Below are 19,508 nucleotides of genomic sequence, written 5' to 3'. Positions count from 1 at the left end.
AAGAGCTGATTAACAACAATTAGGAGTGACATTTCATTTGTTTTGCATGTCTTTTCAATTAAAAGCAGTTAGTGATTAAAATCATATACTTGAAAATATATTCCTTAAAAGAAAATATTTTCAAATAAAATGTAAACATTAAAATCTCTGGGATCAAGTCCAATTTGTATTTTAAACATTTGCCTGGTATTAAAGTTTTCCATGTTGTAAGGCACACTTAGTCTTTGCAAGTGTTAAAAGCTGAAGAGAGAGACAGAGAGCAAGCAAGCAGCAAATGGAACAAGTAAGAAAAACAATGCTGAATTATTATACACACTAGTAAAAAATGATTGGTTTCCTCATAGGAAGTTAGTAGAATGAATCAGATTATGTCTTTTGTTTCATTTATATATTTCATATTCAGTCATTTGTTTAAGATTTTCCATTTTTTCCTGAAAGTCAAAATCTGACTTTTCAAATCTACGTGAAGAATAGACTGAAAAATGGAAAGCTGAGTAGATTTGTTTCAATATCCATCTGTTCTCATGGATATAACCACCCTGATATCTTCCATTAAATCTCCTTTGTTCCAGTTCATAGCATTATGAATTTAAGTTAACACTTTAAAGCATTTCAATCCGAGTGCTTATTCCAAATAATATAATCAAGTGGTTTGATTATTCTCTCAGATAGAGGACACAGAATAGTGACAGTGACACATGGGTATAAAAAAGGAAATGAAGGCTATTTATCATATATCATCAAAAAAATCCTGAAGTAAGGGGGGAATACACTTTAAGACAGAACTTAGGACAAAAATACTATCATTTTCAAGAACCTTCCTGAGTGCCTTCTTTTGTCAAAGAGCAAAAGCAAACTGTTCCTAGTGTTGAAATCTCATAAAATAGAGGGGAAAAAAGTCAATGGAAGGAATTTCTTTTCTTGGAACTAACATTAAAAAAAAAAAGAACCTTACTCTATGAATATCATTGTACTACCATATAGGCTTTGTTAAATCCCAATAGATAAAATTAGCGTGTGTGATATCTTAAACCCTGTGCACGGCTTTGCCAAAATTAACACCACTGCTATTAATATTTTAATGTAAATTTATTTCTTCCAAAGAGAGTTGATGGTTTCTTAAACACGTGACTCTCCTTTCCCTAATATGAAAAAAGTAGGGAGGGACTTGGTGACTTCAAGGTTATTGTCAAATATGTGACTAACAGTTCAGGTCATTTTACACGTAATCCATTTTTTATTGTATTTCCCTTGACAATGCTACAAATGAATGCTGAAATAAATGTTCTAGAAATAGTGCATAGAATCTAAATGACACCACAATATTGAATAGTTAAGAAACAATTGCTATTCTCTCCGACAGTTGCAGGCAGCCTATAGTAAACAAAGAAACTTTTTAATGGAATTAAAGTAAATTTATTATAGCACCCATTATATTTGTATTAAGAATATTAAATTTATTTCCCTACTGTTTACTAAAATAGTCATATCTCTGTGGTTTTACCCATCTGAAACTATGTCCTTGCATTTTTCTGGTCCAAAGATGTATCAGTAACAGTAAGAAAAAAGTGAAAAATTAAAAAAAAATTAGGTTGGTTCTTGATAAATCAAGAAGTAGTAAAACTCAGAAATAATTTTTCAGTCTTTCCCCCAGTATTCCTCGATCTACCGAGTAAATAGCTTTTATTTAATCAGTTTCAGAACGCAATCTCTTAGGAACCATTTTTAGTACTTACTGGTACTGTATGCATTTTCTGGGCAACTGCACCAGATTGATAGCTGTGGAAGTGCTGCGTTATTTATTACCTTCCAAAAGGCAAGGAAGCGGTGTCTTGCACGTGCACATGTCAAAAATGTTAAAGTTTAGTACACTGGTTCAGTTAATTCTTTCCCAGAACAATAGACAAAAAATATAGCTTTTAATTTGGCAACAAATTATCCTTTATTCATCTTTTTCTCAAAAGCAAAAGTCTTTCTCTTGGAAGTTTCATATCTGAGACTAACTTTCTCTTCTTTGATTTTACAAATCCCTACAAAGAATTAAAGTCTCAGATGAGTTTCACAGCTTGCTTATTTCAGCAGTTCTTGTCCTGGGTTTGCAAACTCAAAGCTTATTTTTGAATTTAGTAAGAAATATCAATCACAAATGCAATTAAGTCTTTTGCATTACATGAGGTTAGTAGAAAGTGTATACATTTTTCTTAACCTGAAGTAGATTTGACAATTTTGTGTACTTGAGATCAGTGTCATTTAAGATATCAGAATCCAAAATCAACATATAGTGTGTTGCACCCAGTTCATATAGTATGCTTTTTTCTTCTCTGAGTTGTTTTTTCTTTTTATTGTTTGTATATGTGTGTGACTGACATATGTAAGGTTTTATATTTTATAAGTAATGCACCTGGCCACTTACCATGGTTAGTGCTTGTCATCATTTCTTCTGAAAATAAAAGTTTACAACTAGGTTATAAATTTTTACCAGAGATTGACACTTTAGCTTATTATATCTCTAAGAGAAAAAAAACAGTTGTTTTATAAAATAATTCTGAAATTGTTTTCTGGACAGTTTTATTAAAGTAAAAAAAAATAAACCCTAGGTCAACAATGATAGCGTATTCCTCTTCCTACAGAGACTGAGAATTAAAAACAAGAACAACCAAACTCTGCTCTTTCTGCTTCTGTCTTTTAAAATAGGAATTATCCTTTTAATTCATGCATTTATTCATCTAACAAATGCTTATTAAATGTGTTCATATATGCCAAGTGCCGTGTCCTTAGAGATTATACATAGAAATGAAGCTTGATGCCATCTTACACTACACTCACATCCATTAGTGTATTAAGGCTTAAGTAAATTACCAAGAGATGCACACATATGAGTGATAGCTAGTGCCCTCACCAAAGGATGAACGTTTGGGAGAGATATTCAAGGGTTTTCTCAGGTATAATTTGTCCCTATAAACGAGGGGAAATAATTTTAAGTAGGTTTGGAATTCAGGATACTACAGGTCAATTATCCCCAATTTTTAACTTTTTTTGTATATAGGATATGTCTGTGCTAATGTTAGTGAGGTGATGAATTAAGGACCCATACATCTTTATTTTCTCTTTTACCTTTCCCACACCTTTCTCATGTCATGGTCTAACATACGACAAAGGGCTTCAGTTTTTGCATTGCTCACGTGGGTATGAATGTCTGTTGAGCTAACTGCCATGGGGTAGAACTAATGTTGGATCCATGTGTTAGTCATTCTTTATTCTTGAAGGAGAAAAGACAGAGGAACAATCTTGGAATAGTCATTCAATAATGATAGTAAGCTCATGTTGGCACTACACTTTGGCATCAAACTTTGATATGTGGCCAAAACTTTGTTGAAAATTATTTATGTCTTATACGTGGGCAACTCCTTTTCAAATTCTTTGGACAATACAAGTCATTTGTAGAGCTCCAATTGTCTGCGTGGGTATGCAGGCAATCACCTGACTGAACATTAAGTTTTGTTTAAGAAAAATGTTATGACATCTTAGAAAAGTACAGTCCAATAGAACTTTGTGAAATGGAAATGTTCTATAGCTGTGCTATCTAACACAGTAACCACTACCCACATGTACCTATGAGGACTTAAAATGTGACCAGTGAGATTGAGGAACTGATTTTTAGATTTCAGCTAATTTTAATGGATTAAAATTTAAATTTAAATATCTGTGGCTAATTGCTATCATATTGTACAGAGCAGTCATAGAAGACAGAGGAGCAATATGGACATTATACATTATCTGGTATGTATATCTCATCACCTTGAGAATTTGTAATATCTATCTTTTAAGATTACTGTCATTTCACATGAAATAATTAAAAGACTGATGAATGGCCAAAAAAAGGCATTACTTAAAAATAATTAAAGTAAGAAAGTTAGTCATTACTTTGTTCTTTGATGATTGACACATAGTAGATGTTCAATAAATACTTCCTATTGTTAAAAGAATAAAAAGAAAAAAGACAATGAACATGCTGTTCTTGGATTTTTTGATCTACATAAACTTGCTTTCATTTGCTTGGAAAAGCAAAGGTCCATTCAAATTTCAGGCAAACATAAGACTAAATTCTAAATATACAAGCACAAAATATGCAAACAAATACATAAAATTGAAACTAGCATATTCTTTTTCGAAGATGTATTATAGTCATGAGTTTGATCTTTGGGTCTGAAAGTCAAGAACTTAAGAGTATTTACTTGTTCATTTTATACTATATGATATATGCTAGTTTCTCCTTAAAGAACCTCTAATAATACTGTATAATCTCCCTGTATAGCTCTCATTAAAAATATAATTACTCTTGGGGCGGCCCCATGGTGTGGTGGTTAAGTTCATCAGGCTGTGCTTCAGTGGCGTGGGCTCACAGGTCTGGGTCCTGGGTGTGGACCTATACCACTTGTCTGCCATGTTGAGGTGGCAATCCACATATAAAGTGGAGGAAGATTGGCACAGATGTTAGCACAGGGCTAATCTTCCTCAGCAGAAAAAAAGAAAAAAGATAGAATTACTCTCTTAATTAATGTAAAGTTGTTAGTAACAATATCATTGTTAAATACTTAGATTATCATTGATTCTTCTCTCTTCTTAGCTAGAATTTAATTTCGATTACATTAGTAAAATATGTTTACCCACCACCATATCCCCAGTGCCTAGAAGAATGTTGTGACCATATTAGTCACTCCATATTGGCATGCCAAGAATTAACAAAATTGTATTAAGTTCCACAGATTTTTATGAAGTGCTATTTAGAAACCGGTTTTCCTAGTCCTAAATGAGACATTCTAAATTTAAACCTTCCTAAAAGCCTTTTGAAATATCATTATAGAAATAAAATTATCATTAATTACTATGTTTATTTAGATCAAATTATAACAAACACTATAGTTATTTAATTTAATATTATTATAAAATTCTATATTTTCTTAAAATGTGCAGTTGAAAAATAGATTTGTTTGCTAATTTTCAGACTTGTAAATAGATATGAGATGAAAAATGCTTCCCTTGCTATATACTTTATTAAAAGAAAAGGCAGATTGTTTATTGGTTTATAGGAATAAAGTATGAATAGAATGCTCATTTTAGTTGTATGAATTAAAAACGACATTACCAATACACATTGCTTTTTTAAAAAAATCACATTGGAGCTAACTGATGACTTTAATTAATAGTTCTGAAATGCCACCTTAAATTTTGTAATAAACATGTAATTCTTCCACCAAGATATATTATGGTTCTGGATTTGAATAAAAGTGTAAATGACTCTCAGGACAAAAGAAAAAGTCCAAAAATTTGCATAAATATCTTCAAGTAATTCATGAGGAAAAAGACAGTTGTACTTGAGTATTGTACAAAACTATATATAGGCAATTATAACAACTTGGAAAATTGAAAAAGATAATAGGAATATATAATCTCATCATATATTCTAGTGTTCCCTGAAAACTTGATATCATTTATTAGTTTGTAACTTTTAGGATTTTATTTTAGACACTGGCATGACAAAACTTATGAACAAAACCCCTCAGATATTATCTTGTTCTTTTATGATAGAGCACATAAATGAGAGATCAATAACTGATCCTCACCACGTGTCAGTAACTTTTATGTTAAAAAATGGATTGGAGAATTAAAAATTACAATCGTGCATTGCGTGCATGCGTGTACACGCAGGAGGTCTTAAATCACCCACGTGCTGGGAATCTTAAGGCCTTCTGATCTTTTCTTCACAGCCTCCAGTACTTTTTTATCTTATTCATTTCTGTCAAAGTGCTACAAGTAACATAGGATAAGACCGCCCCTGAGAGTCAGTCAACACTACTCCTCCATCAGCTAGCAAGATCACTATTTATCTGTGCAGGGTTCATCTTATTGCAGTCCAAATAGGGGACTTTTTACAATTCGTATTTCCTTTTAATGAAATTGGACTTTATCAAAATTAAGATGTTTGACTATTTAAAAGACTTGTTAAGAGTGTGAGACCCTTTGTGTGCTGATAAGCAGCAGCACTTGAGAGCCCATGTGCAATGAGCAAGTATTTTACAATTTCATATTAGTTGAACCACCTCCTTGGAGGTTTTGGGGGAAGCCAGAACCAGAGGAGACTGTTTTTAAATATTCCTATAAGCTGACTTCATGAACATAAAAGGAATATAGTTGCTCTTCCAAGCTATCCTTTCCAATTTAACATGTTTACATGTGAGTTTCTGTCCATTGTGCTTGCTTGTTAAAAAAGTTAATTAAATAGCATTATGTTGCTAATCTCCAAGAAAATTTCATTTTTGACACTTGCTTCTGTAAAAAAAAAAAAAAAGGAAATTCTGTGTATTTTACACAGGGTTTTATTTTTTATCAGAGTTCGTCTATTTTCTCCCTCTGCCAAAGGGTCTGGCTGTATTTATTAGATGTGATATATGTGCTATTGTCTTGGATGAATATTTTATGCTTGATTGTTACTTTTGGTGGTGAAAAGGCATCCTGGACAACTGGAGTCTACAGTAAAATATTTTGGTTCATTTGGAACAACCATGATTAGTTTGCTGATGACTTCATTCATCATGTGAAACAGTGATAGTTCCTTTTAAAATTCTATATACTTCTTCCTTTTGAAAATGTTAATAGTTTACATAAATGAGTGACATTTATTATCATAAAATGCTATGACCTGAAAAGCCCTCAGAACATCTTCTAGCACAATTTTCTAATTTTACAAGTGCCTAGAGATATTAAGCAACTTGCTTGAGATCACAATAATAGTTACAGGCAGAGTTGAGACTTAGAATTCAAGTCTTCGGGCATTTATTTCTGACCTGATCCTGTGTCATGTGGCTTCAAGAAATTGAAAATTCGTCTCATTACGTAATAACATAAGTTTAAATATGTTTTCATTCTATCTTTTCCAGGGTCAAAGTATTTTTGGGCTCGATGTCATTGAAACCCCAGAAGGAGACAAGATGCCGCAACTGATTGTTCAAAAAGAATTAGATAGAGAAGAGAAGGATACATATGTAATGAAAGTAAAGGTTGAAGATGGTGGTTTTCCTCAAAGATCCAGTACCGCTATTCTGCAAGTAAGTGTTGCTGATACAAATGACAACCGCCCAGTCTTCAAGGAGAATGAAATTGAAGTCAGTATACCAGAAAATGCTCCTGTAGGTACTTCAGTGACACAGCTCCACGCCACAGATGCTGACATAGGTGAAAATGCCAAGATTCAGTTCTATTTCAGCAATCTAGTGTCCAACATCGCCAAGAGGCTATTTCACCTCAACACCACCACTGGACTTATCACAATCAAAGAACCCCTGGATAGGGAGGAATCACCAAACCACAAGTTACTGGTTTTAGCAAGTGATGGTGGATTGATGCCAGCGAGAGCAATGGTGCTAGTAAATGTTACAGATATCAATGATAACGTTCCATCAATTGACATAAGATACATCATCAATCCAATCAATGGCACCGTGGTTCTTTCAGAAAATGCTCCACTCAACACCAAAATTGCTCTCATAACTGTGACAGATAAGGATGCTGACCATAATGGTAGAGTGACATGCTTTACAGATCATGAAGTCCCTTTCAGATTAAGGCCAGTATTTAGTAATCAGTTCCTCCTAGAGACTGCTGCATATCTTGACTATGAGTCCACAAGAGAATATGCCATTAAATTACTGGCTGCAGATGCTGGCAAACCTCCTTTGAATCAATCATCCATGCTCCTCGTCAAAGTAAAGGATGAAAATGACAATGCTCCAGTTTTCACCCAGCCTTTCATAAGTCTTTCTGTTCCTGAGAATAACTCTCCTGGCACCCAGCTGACAAAAATAAGTGCAACGGATGCAGACAGTGGGCGTAATGCTGAGATCAGTTACCTGCTAGGCATTGATGCTCCATCTGAATTTAATCTGGATCGTCGTACAGGCATTCTGACTGCAGTGAAGAAACTGGATAGAGAAAAACAGGAAAAATATTCCTTCACAGTTCTGGCAAAAGATAATGGGATTCCACCCTTAACGACCAATGCCACAGTCTTAGTGACTGTTCTTGATCAGAATGACAACAGTCCAATTTTCACTCACAATGAGTACAACTTCTATGTCCCAGAAAACCTTCCAAGACATGGCACAGTAGGACTAATCACTGTAACTGATCCTGATTATGGAGAAAATTCTGCAGTTACTCTCTCCATTTTAGATGTGAATGATGACTTCACCATTGATCCACAGACTGGTGTCATCCAACCAAATATTTCATTTGATAGAGAAAAACAAGAATCTTATACTTTCTATGTAAAGGCTGAGGATGGTGGTAGGGTATCACGCTCTTCAACTGCCAAAGTGACCATAAATGTGGTTGATGTCAATGACAACAAACCGGTTTTTGTTGTTCCTTCTTCCAACTACTCCTATGAATTAGTTCTACCATCCACTAATCCAGGCACAGTGGTCTTCACGGTGGTTGCTGTTGACAACGACACTGGAATGAATGCAGAACTCCGTTACAGCATTGTAGGAGGAAACACAAAAGGTCTGTTTATAATCGACCAAACAACAGGCAACATTACACTGAAGGAGAAATGTGTTGTTTCAGACCTTGGTTTACACAGACTGGTAGTCAAAGCTAAGGACTTAGGCCAACCCGATTCTCTCTTCAGTGCTGTGATTGTTAATCTATTCGTGAATGAGTCAGTGACCAATGCTACCCTGATACATGAACTGGTACGCAAAAACATTGAAACACCAGTAACCCAAAATATTGAGACAGCTGATGCATCCTCACCAACCAGTGACTATGTCAAGATCATGGTTGCCATTGTTGCTGGCACTATAACTGTCATTCTTGTTATTTTCATCACTGCTGTAGTAAGATGCCGCCAATCACCACACCTTAAGGCTGCTCAGAAAAACAAACAGAATTCTGAATGGGTTACTCCAAACCCAGAAAACAGGCAGATGATAATGATGAAGAAAAAGAAGAAGAAGAAGAAGAAGCATGCCCCTAAGAACTTGCTGCTTAACTTTGTCACTATTGAAGAAACTAAGGCAGATGATGCTGACAACGATGGAAACAGTGTCACACTAGACCTTCCCATTGAGCTGGAAGAGCAAACGATGGGCAAGTACAACTGGGGCACTGCACCTACTACTTTCAAGCCTGACAGCCCTGATTTGGCCCGGCACTACAAATCTGCCTCCCCACAGCCTGCCTTTCAGATCCAGCCGGAAACTCCTCTGAATTCGAAGCACCACATCATCCAGGAACTGCCTCTTGATAACACCTTCGTGGCCTGTGACTCCATCTCCAAGTGCTCCTCCAGCAGTTCTGATCCCTACAGTGTTTCTGAGTGCAGCTATCCAGTGACAACTTTCAAGACCCCTGTGTCTGTACACACCAGACCGGTAGGTAATCCAAGTTTCTAACTAACCTTTCTAACTATATTTTTAAAAGTTAGTTTCAGTTGAAATAGAACTTTACAGAATCTATTGACTCAACCAGGGATCGAAATAATCATATTGTGAAGAAGTATCCAAACAGATATATGGATTCATTTTAAGTTTGGTAGAAAATCAGCACAAAATGACTCATGCTTGTGGGAAAACTGGATGTAGAATGATGATTATGATAGGGGCAGTGTTGTCTGTAGATGGCAGTATGACATTTCTTGCTGGGGAATGTACTGGAAAAACACAATAAAGGGTTGTGGCACTGTCCTCAGTACCATTGTGTGCATGAGCATCAGAACAGTTGGGACTGGGTGCATCACAGTAAAGCTTTGAAGAAGCGAGTCTTAATAATGGTGTTGAGAATCTCAATTTCACTTTGGAAAAAATCTGTGTCTGCCCAAGATAATCAAATAGCATCAAGATATCTTCCTTACACGCCATGGCCCCAAGCCCCACAATGAAAAGAGAGTGTCATTTTCAGATTAGGAACTCACTATTTTCTGGTTCTTAAAATCTATATCCACACAATGCAGCAAGAATGGGATTAGGAAAAGGAAGTCATGCTATTCACTCTCATTTTCAAGCCAGAGAATGAAATATATATGAGATCTCTATTTTAGATATCCATTTAAGTATTTGCCTATTTATGCAAGGTATTGAGAGCCCTTCAGGAGACGTTCTTAAAAGATAATGACTTTTCGAAAATGAAATATGTTTGCTTTCTCTAATGGGCCCGAAGGAAAATATGGGCGTATTAAGACCCAAGAAATCTATGTACAATAATTTAACACCCAATAAAGTTATGAAAACAACAGTTTATATAGTGCTTTTTATCTGTATTCAGTGGAGAAATGAATAAAAATTTATCTAGCAAAACATGAGTAAATTAAATGATTTAAGTATGGTTATTTCCTTAATAAAGTCAAATGATGAAATTTATCTACATTTTTTCTCTCGAAGTCATGCCACTTGTTGACTTTATTATTTTGTCTGTGTTATTCTTAAAAAGTTCTTCATCTCAGTTTCAGTAAATAAAGGTTTTTGAAACCCTATTCAGGCTTAATAAAATAATAGTAATAAGAAAGAGAATAAGTTTTCTCTCATCAAAGTTAGAGATATTAAAGCCTGTCAGGATTCAAACTAACAATGAAAATAATTTACCGTAGTTTAGGACATAGCTTTAGGGATTGAGGTCATTTAAAGGTATGCATAGTTCAATTATACGATAACATTAACCTTTCTCTCTTAATCACACAGTAAAGGTAAGATAGTAATTCAGTTGTGGGTGCAGTTTTTGTTACAATAGGTCCATAATTATGTTATTTCAAGTGGTAGAATAGAACCCTACCCTCTTTGTAGAAAGTTTTGTTATGCTTAGAATGGGTTTACAGGGCAGTGGTTATTTCTACATTCGAAGGAGCCCCATGTTTTCCTACCAAGGTGAATCTTAGATGGGTGACAAACATGATAGATGCCTAACATCTCCTCAGGGTGTGTTTTTGTTTATATTTAACCATTCAAAAGGGATCTCTCATTTTCTAATTCTTATTGTTATTATTTTGTTTTTTGGAAACATTTCTCAACAGGAAAATATCCTATATTTGTGTTGTGTATCCTAACAGCACTTTTCCCTGGGCTAGATTTGTGACTCCCTTGAAGCTGTATACAAAAGGTGGGGTTTGTGAATTACGTTTGCAGATCTTCACTTTTAATAGATTGATCCGTGAAGTTAGTTAAAAGAGCAAATTCTCTTTTCAATCATTTATGAAGGCATAGAGATCTTTTATGAGCTAGATATTTTATTTGAGTATCTGAACATACAGTAAACAAGGCATGGATGAAAGAAAAAATGGAAGCATTTTCCAAATACTTTTTTATTTTTTGATATTTTGTAATCCTTAAAAAGTCAATAAAATTAACTTTTTTCATGATGGCTTTTTATTTTATTTAACTAAGACATCTTTTCCTAGACACAAGACAAATCATTTCATGAGATAGGCAAAATATTAAAAATAAATACTAGTGAGAATGAGTTCTTGGTTATCGTTAGGTTTTTATTAGCTAAAAGGACTATCTTAGAATCAATGAATTCTCAGATGACTTATTCTATTTTTTCACCTCTTAAAAATAGGTAAATTGTATAATTTACATCATTGGCTGACAGTTGTTTCAGATTAATTACTAAATATCTTCTGGACATGAATTGGTGAACTTAGGTAGACTGATATGACACTAAAAAAGTTTGAATTCTTATATTTTGTGCTACATTTGCAATGTTTTCACCCTTTCCATATACTCTTCAATTTCTGTTTAATTCCAGAAGAGGCATCTTATATTCACTGACGTTGCTAATAAGATAAGTGAACACAGAAAAAGAACTTATGTACTTAAAAATTCAAATATAGTAGGTGCCTTCTTTTTAAAGTAACATCATACAAAATGGGGAAATGTGTCAGCCAACACAATAAAAATTCACTGTTCCTGAGGAAATTCTGACAGTGGAATAAAGTATTGCTGTTAGCAGAAGGCAGAAATATTCCAATTGATTTTAAACAAAGTAAGAAATACGTTTCCAAAAGGAGAGTTTAGGATGATATTTACATTTAGTTAATTACTCATCTTAATAGAAATATGAAAGTGAAGAAATGAAATAGTTATAGCAGGCTGTAGGTTATAAGGGAATTTATCAGAAATTTCATATTTTAAAAAGTGAATAAAATATTTTCTATAGATTTTACTTCTAACTCTGAAGTTCTGAAAAAATATGGAACATTCATTAGATAGAAATGCATCTATGCACAAAACCATTTATACCTGGTGATTATGATGTCCCTCTTTGGCATACATTTTTAAAGCATTCAGGAAGGCGTTTTTGTATATATTGTAGTAGAAATGAAAAACATGAAATTTAAAAGATGATTCTACACTTTCCCTTCTATTAGCATCTTTCAGAGCCAGCAGATAGACTTTGGTTGGTATGATTCTAGAAAAATAATAGGCGTAGTCGTTTTAGAATTAATTTTGAAAATTGTCATATAAAAGAGAGATGCTGCCCACACCAAGTCTTGCTTAACAGAACTCTCCCATTAAAATATTGTGAAGACTACATACTTCTGAAATCGAGAGGAGAATAAAAATGAAAGTTCCATTTTTTTTTAAGGGTCTTCAATGTACCTGTTACTTTCTTAGATGTGTATTTGAGGTCCTTCATTTCCAAAAAAAGAAAAATCGTAACAAATTTCTATGATTGGAGTTGGGATAGTCTTGCAGTTTCGGAAATGAGGTAAAAGCAATGGTGGAATGTTTGCACGGTTATAATTCGTGGATGTAACCACGCTATAGGTATTGTACATGGATTCAAAATGGTAACAGGAGTCTGACTTAGCTTGTAATAGGGTTGGTATCGACTACTGCTAAATTCAGTAACTTTGATTTTGTGCATCTGTATTTTAGTAATGTGAATTTTAGCTACATAGCATGCTTGGCAACTTAGACTCCTAGAACACAACCATCTGATTTTGATAACGTGTTATTTTTCTTGTCCTAGACTGATTCCAGGACATCAACTATTGAAATCTGCAGTGAGATATAACTTTCTAGGAACAACATAATTCCATTCCCCTTCCAAAAAATTCCAATGATTTGCGAATTTCAAAATTTGGCCAAGATCATTAATTTCCTAATCTGGATTTCTCATTATAAAGGCAAGAAAAACAAAAACCACCTTAAAAATAATGTCCCACTGAACCTTATGCTTACTTTAGCTGCAATCTTCCAATCAAAATTTAAAATTTGTGGAAGAAACAGTTCAGTGTAATAAAAGAGTTGAATCATGCTGTTTCTCCATTTGCTTGCTCTGAATGTCAACAATTGTGATGTAATATAATGCTGTCTTGGTGTACAAACTGATGGTTAATGTGTCAATAATGAAACATGGAACTACTTGCCATGTCTGATTTCTGAAGAGGTTAAACATCATCTCCGGGAGTTTGGAAGTGAAGCTGAGCTATCCAAGCTACCCTCTGAAAGGTATCCAAGGCAAGAGATTTTTTTATGACCAAAAACGCAACAACATTTAAATTCATTTTTTTGAAAATATTCACTAATATGGTGTTGCTGAGAAAATAATTATAATTACCCATCACTCTTCTTAAAAGTTGAATGATATAAAATAATCTTATTGGGTTTTTGTGTTGATCGTAATCATGTTGTTCCACTACGTTAGTCATTAAAAATTATTTTTGTGGTAATCATGTTTCCTTTTTCTATAAATACTGAAAAAGAAAGAAGTTCTTTCCGTTTTTATGTATCAAAAGGAGAATGTAAAGTTCATTATACTCCCTGATGTTTTGAAAAAAAATAGTAATGATATTTCTTGGATAATGAAACATAATTACAGTCATATGAGAGTAGAAACAAAGATTTAAATAGGATATTTTAAAATATTTTATCTTAATTTTGAAAACACCTATGAAAATATAAGGTCCTAGAGTCACATCTAAATAGATATATTTTATTTCTCTGGCATTAAATTACTGAACATATTTCATTGCTTTGAGTAATTTGCCCTTTAGCATTAACTCATTTTTCACAATATGTTAATTAATTCATTTCATACACAAACGACTAAATGCCTCAAATTAGGTGTACATTAAATTTGTTGAGGAAAGAATGATGTATCCCAATCTTATGCCATATTCTTTAAGCTGCTTTTGACTTATTAACACTACTAACAGAATTTTTAAAAGAAACGTGATTTCTTGAGACAAAAAGGGAGTATAAAGGACCCTAATAATCATGACATAACATATGTTTCTTGGATTTTCATTCAAATGCTTCATTGTGTATCATATTACCTTGCAAAGTGTTAATAGGATTTGGCCTATTATGTATGTATATTAAATTAGTGTATTATTTGAAGTGTTCTTTGATGTAAAGGTATTTAGAAGAGGTTTATGCTCCATTTAGCATTTCAAATTAGTGTAATTATTGGATATTTGGTATGTAAGTAATATTTTAAACAGGTTTCTGTTAAAATTTAGTGTTCCCATTTACTCAATACAGAATCCCTTGTATCTCCAGTGATGTCAAGTTCCTTGAACATACTTGCTATTTGGCTTTTTAAACATTACTTAGTTAATTATAATGACTGTGAGTGTAGCTATTTTACTGGTAATAATAAATGTCATGTAAGCTACAATATTATATTGCATACTTATAAACAACTATTGTAGAAAAATACTTAAAATTAAATTTTACCTTTGTGAAAGTTACTCACATAGAATAACTTTATAATTTTCTCCTATTTCTTCTTGATAAATTAGTGTAATTCAAATAAATTAAGATCAAAATTGAGCCAACTTATAATACCCCTAGAGTCAGTGCTCTGCAGGTACCAAGACATACTAAGAGTAGGAGTTTCCAAAATCCATAGTCTCAATTTGGTTGGGAACAAAATGATGCCCGAGAAAATGAATCAACATTTCAAGTGTCCCATAATAAACTACTGTGACCTCCTGACTATTTGTACACGCAATTATTATATAAATGCATTTTAAGTGGTGCATGACGACCACCCTGATCTCTCCTTTTCTCCATACTCTATGAGCTAAGGGAGAATACCTCATTTTTCTTCCTATTCAGTGACCCTTCCCTTTATGACTGTAATAAGAAAAACTCCTAATCACTCCTTTGTATACATAAAGATGAAAATGTCTTGAAATAGTTATCCAGAATCTCTAAATAAAGCATTCCTCAATAGTTCTATGAGTGTCATCTTTGCAGAAGATGAAACCAAAAACTATTTTTAAAGCTGTAAGTGACTCCATCCCTCAGAATACAACTTCTGTAGGAAAGGAACTTCTCAACTGATTTCTTCCCTGCTCTTTGAGGCTAAAATACTTACCTATTTAGAATAATGATGAGTGAAATTTAACCATATTTAAAAGTCTGCCATAGATGAAAATGGATCCTACTTTTGTTAATTAACTAGGCTTGATCTGTCCTTTATTTATGTTTGAGGAAATATTCCCATTTGAGAACAGTATGGACAGCATTGAAACCAGTTTTCCACAAAAGCCAGAGAGAACGAAAATATGTATTTTTCTACCCGGTTCCTTCTTATCAGTTGATTTGGTGGCACTTTTAATTTAATTACGATTATTATTACATTTTGGCTTACAAAGTCTCAGATATCTTTCCATCTCTTGTGTTGGCATTATTGGACTCCTGGAATATTCCCAATGAAATGTCCTTCACGGTCTCTCTAGCTCTTATTCTAGTCAGTGAATAAAGACAGAAGGAAAACATATCTTAAGACTAGTCGTCACAGACAAAGAAAAGGAACTTTTAGTGCACTTAGTCTATTGAGTCATAAGTAGACTATCTAATTGGTAAACTACAAAGTACTGTATGCTTTCACCATTGCAATCACTCAAAGAAGTAATTTCTTTTGATTCAAATGCAAAGTGCATAAATTGAAAAAAAGTTGGTGAAATACATTCCCTCATTTTACTTTAAATTTGGAAGTTTATTTTTACAAATAGGATCATTCAAGCCGTTACGTTTCTCAAACTATTTTTATTTTCAATAATTTAAATTTAAAAATTTATAAGGCAATTTTAATTCTAGCCATCAGTTAATCTTTTATGTCTGCATCTTCTGATTTTTTTGTTGACTACCCTGTCCACATTATCAATGAGAATACATATACTTCAGAATAATTTTTAAAAGTTGAATTTAGATTCAATCAATTAACCGTTATTTTGTACAGTATTTACTAATCTTTTAATTTCAACACAAAATAATACTGCCTCATTTTATTGTTTTGTTGCCTGTACTCGTCACTGTCCAATTAGATTTTGTAACTGTGTGTCTAGTCAGGTGTGATATGAAGCCTGATCTTAACAGAAATGATACAGGACAAGCAAATCTTAAAAAATCTTATGTGAACTTAAAACACACTCTGTAAATGCTTCCTATAGGTGCTCTTGTGTAATAGACGTTTTCCTAGATTTTGTGAAGCTTAGTTTTTGTCTCTTTTAAATGTTATTCATATTTAGGTTTCTAGCATATTCAAAGGTGCTGTGATGATATAAAGCTGTATGTGTTGTATATAATTACCATTTTTAAAAAGAACTATTGTGCATTTTATTTTTTCATGCATTATAGGTATCCATACATGACATCCATGGTTTTATGCGGTATTTAGAATTAGGAGTAGATTTTTTTTAAATTCTAGGGTAGCCATAGGCTTTTATTTTTACTGCACATGCAATACACATTCATTGTAGAAAAATTTAGGAAATTATAGATAGATTTTAGATGAAGGATTTTAAAATTATTTGTTTTTATTTCAAGCTATACCAGCAAGTTTTTCTTTATAACTTAGTAATTGTGTTTAAAGGCTCTGTAACCTTTGCAAGTGGTGCACTTTAAAATTACAGAATTATTCTGTTCTTTTTATATTATAAACTTTACATGCAGGATTTTTTACACATAGTGGTAATTGACTTTATTATGCATATTGTTTATTTTTATAGATGTTGGTTGGAAAAATTCATGTAATAGTATAGCTTGATTAGTTGATAGTGTAATACACAGGCATACTATGTATCTCCACCATGAGACTAACCTCTTTTCAGTAAAAAGATCAAATTTTGGTGAAAAAACTTTTTTAGTTAAAAAGAACGCCTTCTTAATATCTGTTCCTGTAGAATGAAAAAGCAAGTTTATTTCCAAGAATTCTCATAACCAACTCTTACCTTTTTCATATTCTAGATATTCTCAATTAAAATTGCTTTAGCTGTCCTTTTTAAGTGGTTAATTGCATTTAATTATCCACACATACAAAAGTAATTGTCAAGTGAAACAATCACAATTCATTAGGTTTCAGATAGTCAAATTGGCGTAATAATGAAAATGAAATATTTCAGTGGATATTCTAGAAATATTTGCACTTTTTCCCTTGTCCTGGAGCCTTATATTTATTAATTATTCATTGACTTACTTCATAAAATGTTATTCTCTTTAAAATGCCGTTGACTTTTAAAAGCATTTTTATTTTTTTTGTCTTACTACGTGGCAAAAACATTAGATAACAAAATAATGTTTTCATTAGATACTTAGAAAAAGTTTACACAATACTACTTTTAATCTATTTGGTGGTAATTAGAAGTAAATGAATATACAACTCTGCTGAAAAATATTATTTTCAGAAATCCATAAAATAAACTTTAAAATATTTACTTGTTTTATTACTTATCAGTTCTAACCTCAATTTCAAAATCAATGCAGGTCAACATTTCAATGAACCTTTATAACTAAAGAGAATTGATCATAAACATTATCACTTTATGCAAAAATATTCCCAGTAATTCAATACAATTCAAATAGTTGTTCACTGTCACAACCTTGAAGTAATTAAAATTTTTGAAAAAATTTACCAGTTCTTTTAGTATGTAAACACAAGCCTAGTCTCATATTCAAGGTGGGAAAATCACACACACACACAAAATGGAATTGCATGGACTCTGGAAAACTAATTTATGAGCTCCTAAATTAGACATTATATTTCATTATTAATTTTATTCCTTTGATCGCATCACTCAGAACTGTGTATTGGGTGCCTTTTTTTGCAGAAAATTGTATACCTTTATTTATGATGTTCAGAGTGAATAATTACATTTTTTCACACAGATACAGTTATTCGAGAGAAGGTGCTGAGTTCACTTCCAGATAGGTGTCATGGCTTTGTCTACATGATTCCAAAACTTCTGGAGGCAAAATACAATCTTTCACTAAACATGGGGATATTTTGTCTACCTGACAAAATTGTTTGACTCTGTAAAGACACAGACTTTATCTAATACTACAGAATAATATCAGAACCGTTTCATTTTAGATAGGAAAAAAGAGCTTGACGTCTTATATAAAGTTATCTTATCTTTAACTGAATCTAAGGTAATTGATAACATTTAGCAACAAAATTCAAGACGGTGCTACAATTCAACTTTACGTATATAAATTTTCCCTGTTTATAAGGCTATACAAGTATTTATTTCAAAATGCACACAAATTATAGAAATGATAGGGAACAGGCAACTAAGTATTTTCAGGTATGAGAATTGACAGATAAACATACCAAACTCTAGAAATTAATATACCTAATCATGTCTAGAGAAAAATTCATTTGAATTTGGTGTTGAAGTAGTTGTAATATAGTGGGATTAAAATGGGCTATCGTGTGTATGAGCATATATATGTTTGCATATAGTAGGTGTATATATTTATGTTTGTCAAATTTCTAGCAAAGTGATATAAACGTCAAGCTAAAGACAACTTGTTCAAAGATTATGATGTCATTCCCTCTCTTTTTAAACTCTTGTGCCTCACTTCTGAACTACAATCATCCTGTATCCCTTATATCTTCCTATACATCACCTTTCATTTAATAAAGCTCTTGTCATATTTAGTGCATCGCAAGCACGTACTCACGTCTTTTTTACTTTTAATCAAATTGTTTTGCTTCTAATGTAACTGCAGTATTTCTCTTCATAGAGTTTCCCTGTTTTCTGAATCATCACAGATCAAGTAACATTAAATTATACATTAAAAAGTTAAATTGCTTTTTCCTAAGTACCAGTGCAGATTCTACTTCTTCTGCACAAAAAAAGCTAACATAAATTTGCCTTCAGTAATAGTCAACTTCTGCTCAGTTGGTATAATTAAAACCTATACAAAAAACTCCATTACAATAATCCTCTCTATTTTGCATTAATACCTTATTTAATTTTAATACTTAGGAAACCAAAAACGAGATAGGCAGTTCTCTGTTAGTGCTCTGTACAGTGTCAGATTTTCAATTTCTTATGTCTCCAACTTTGTGGGTTTATGTTTCCATCAAAAGGCTAAGATATGGATTTACTATAATCATATACATGCATACATATCTACCTATCTATGGATATACACACATACATTTTTATAAACAGATCAGTGTGAACTATGGATTGACGTAAATCATGAAAA

At 32.8% G+C, this 19,508-nt stretch overlaps 1 protein-coding gene across 1 annotated transcript in view; it reads left to right on the top strand.

Moving 5' to 3' along the window:
* PCDH11X (protocadherin 11 X-linked) overlaps positions 1-19,508 on the top strand; it is a 620,512-nt gene that overhangs the window by 20,023 nt on the left and 580,981 nt on the right. Inside the window, exon 2 of the mRNA XM_046673849.1 lies at positions 6,939-9,434. Coding sequence (XP_046529805.1) covers positions 6,939-9,434 — 2,496 coding nt within the window. The remainder of the gene's footprint in view (positions 1-6,938; positions 9,435-19,508) is intronic.

This window comes from Equus quagga, chromosome 10 (assembly GCF_021613505.1).
Source record: "Equus quagga isolate Etosha38 chromosome 10, UCLA_HA_Equagga_1.0, whole genome shotgun sequence".
NCBI classification, from domain to species: Eukaryota; Metazoa; Chordata; class Mammalia; order Perissodactyla; family Equidae; genus Equus; species Equus quagga.
The sequence above is the reverse complement of the archived record's forward strand: the minus strand, read 5'-3'. Positions and strand labels throughout refer to the sequence as shown.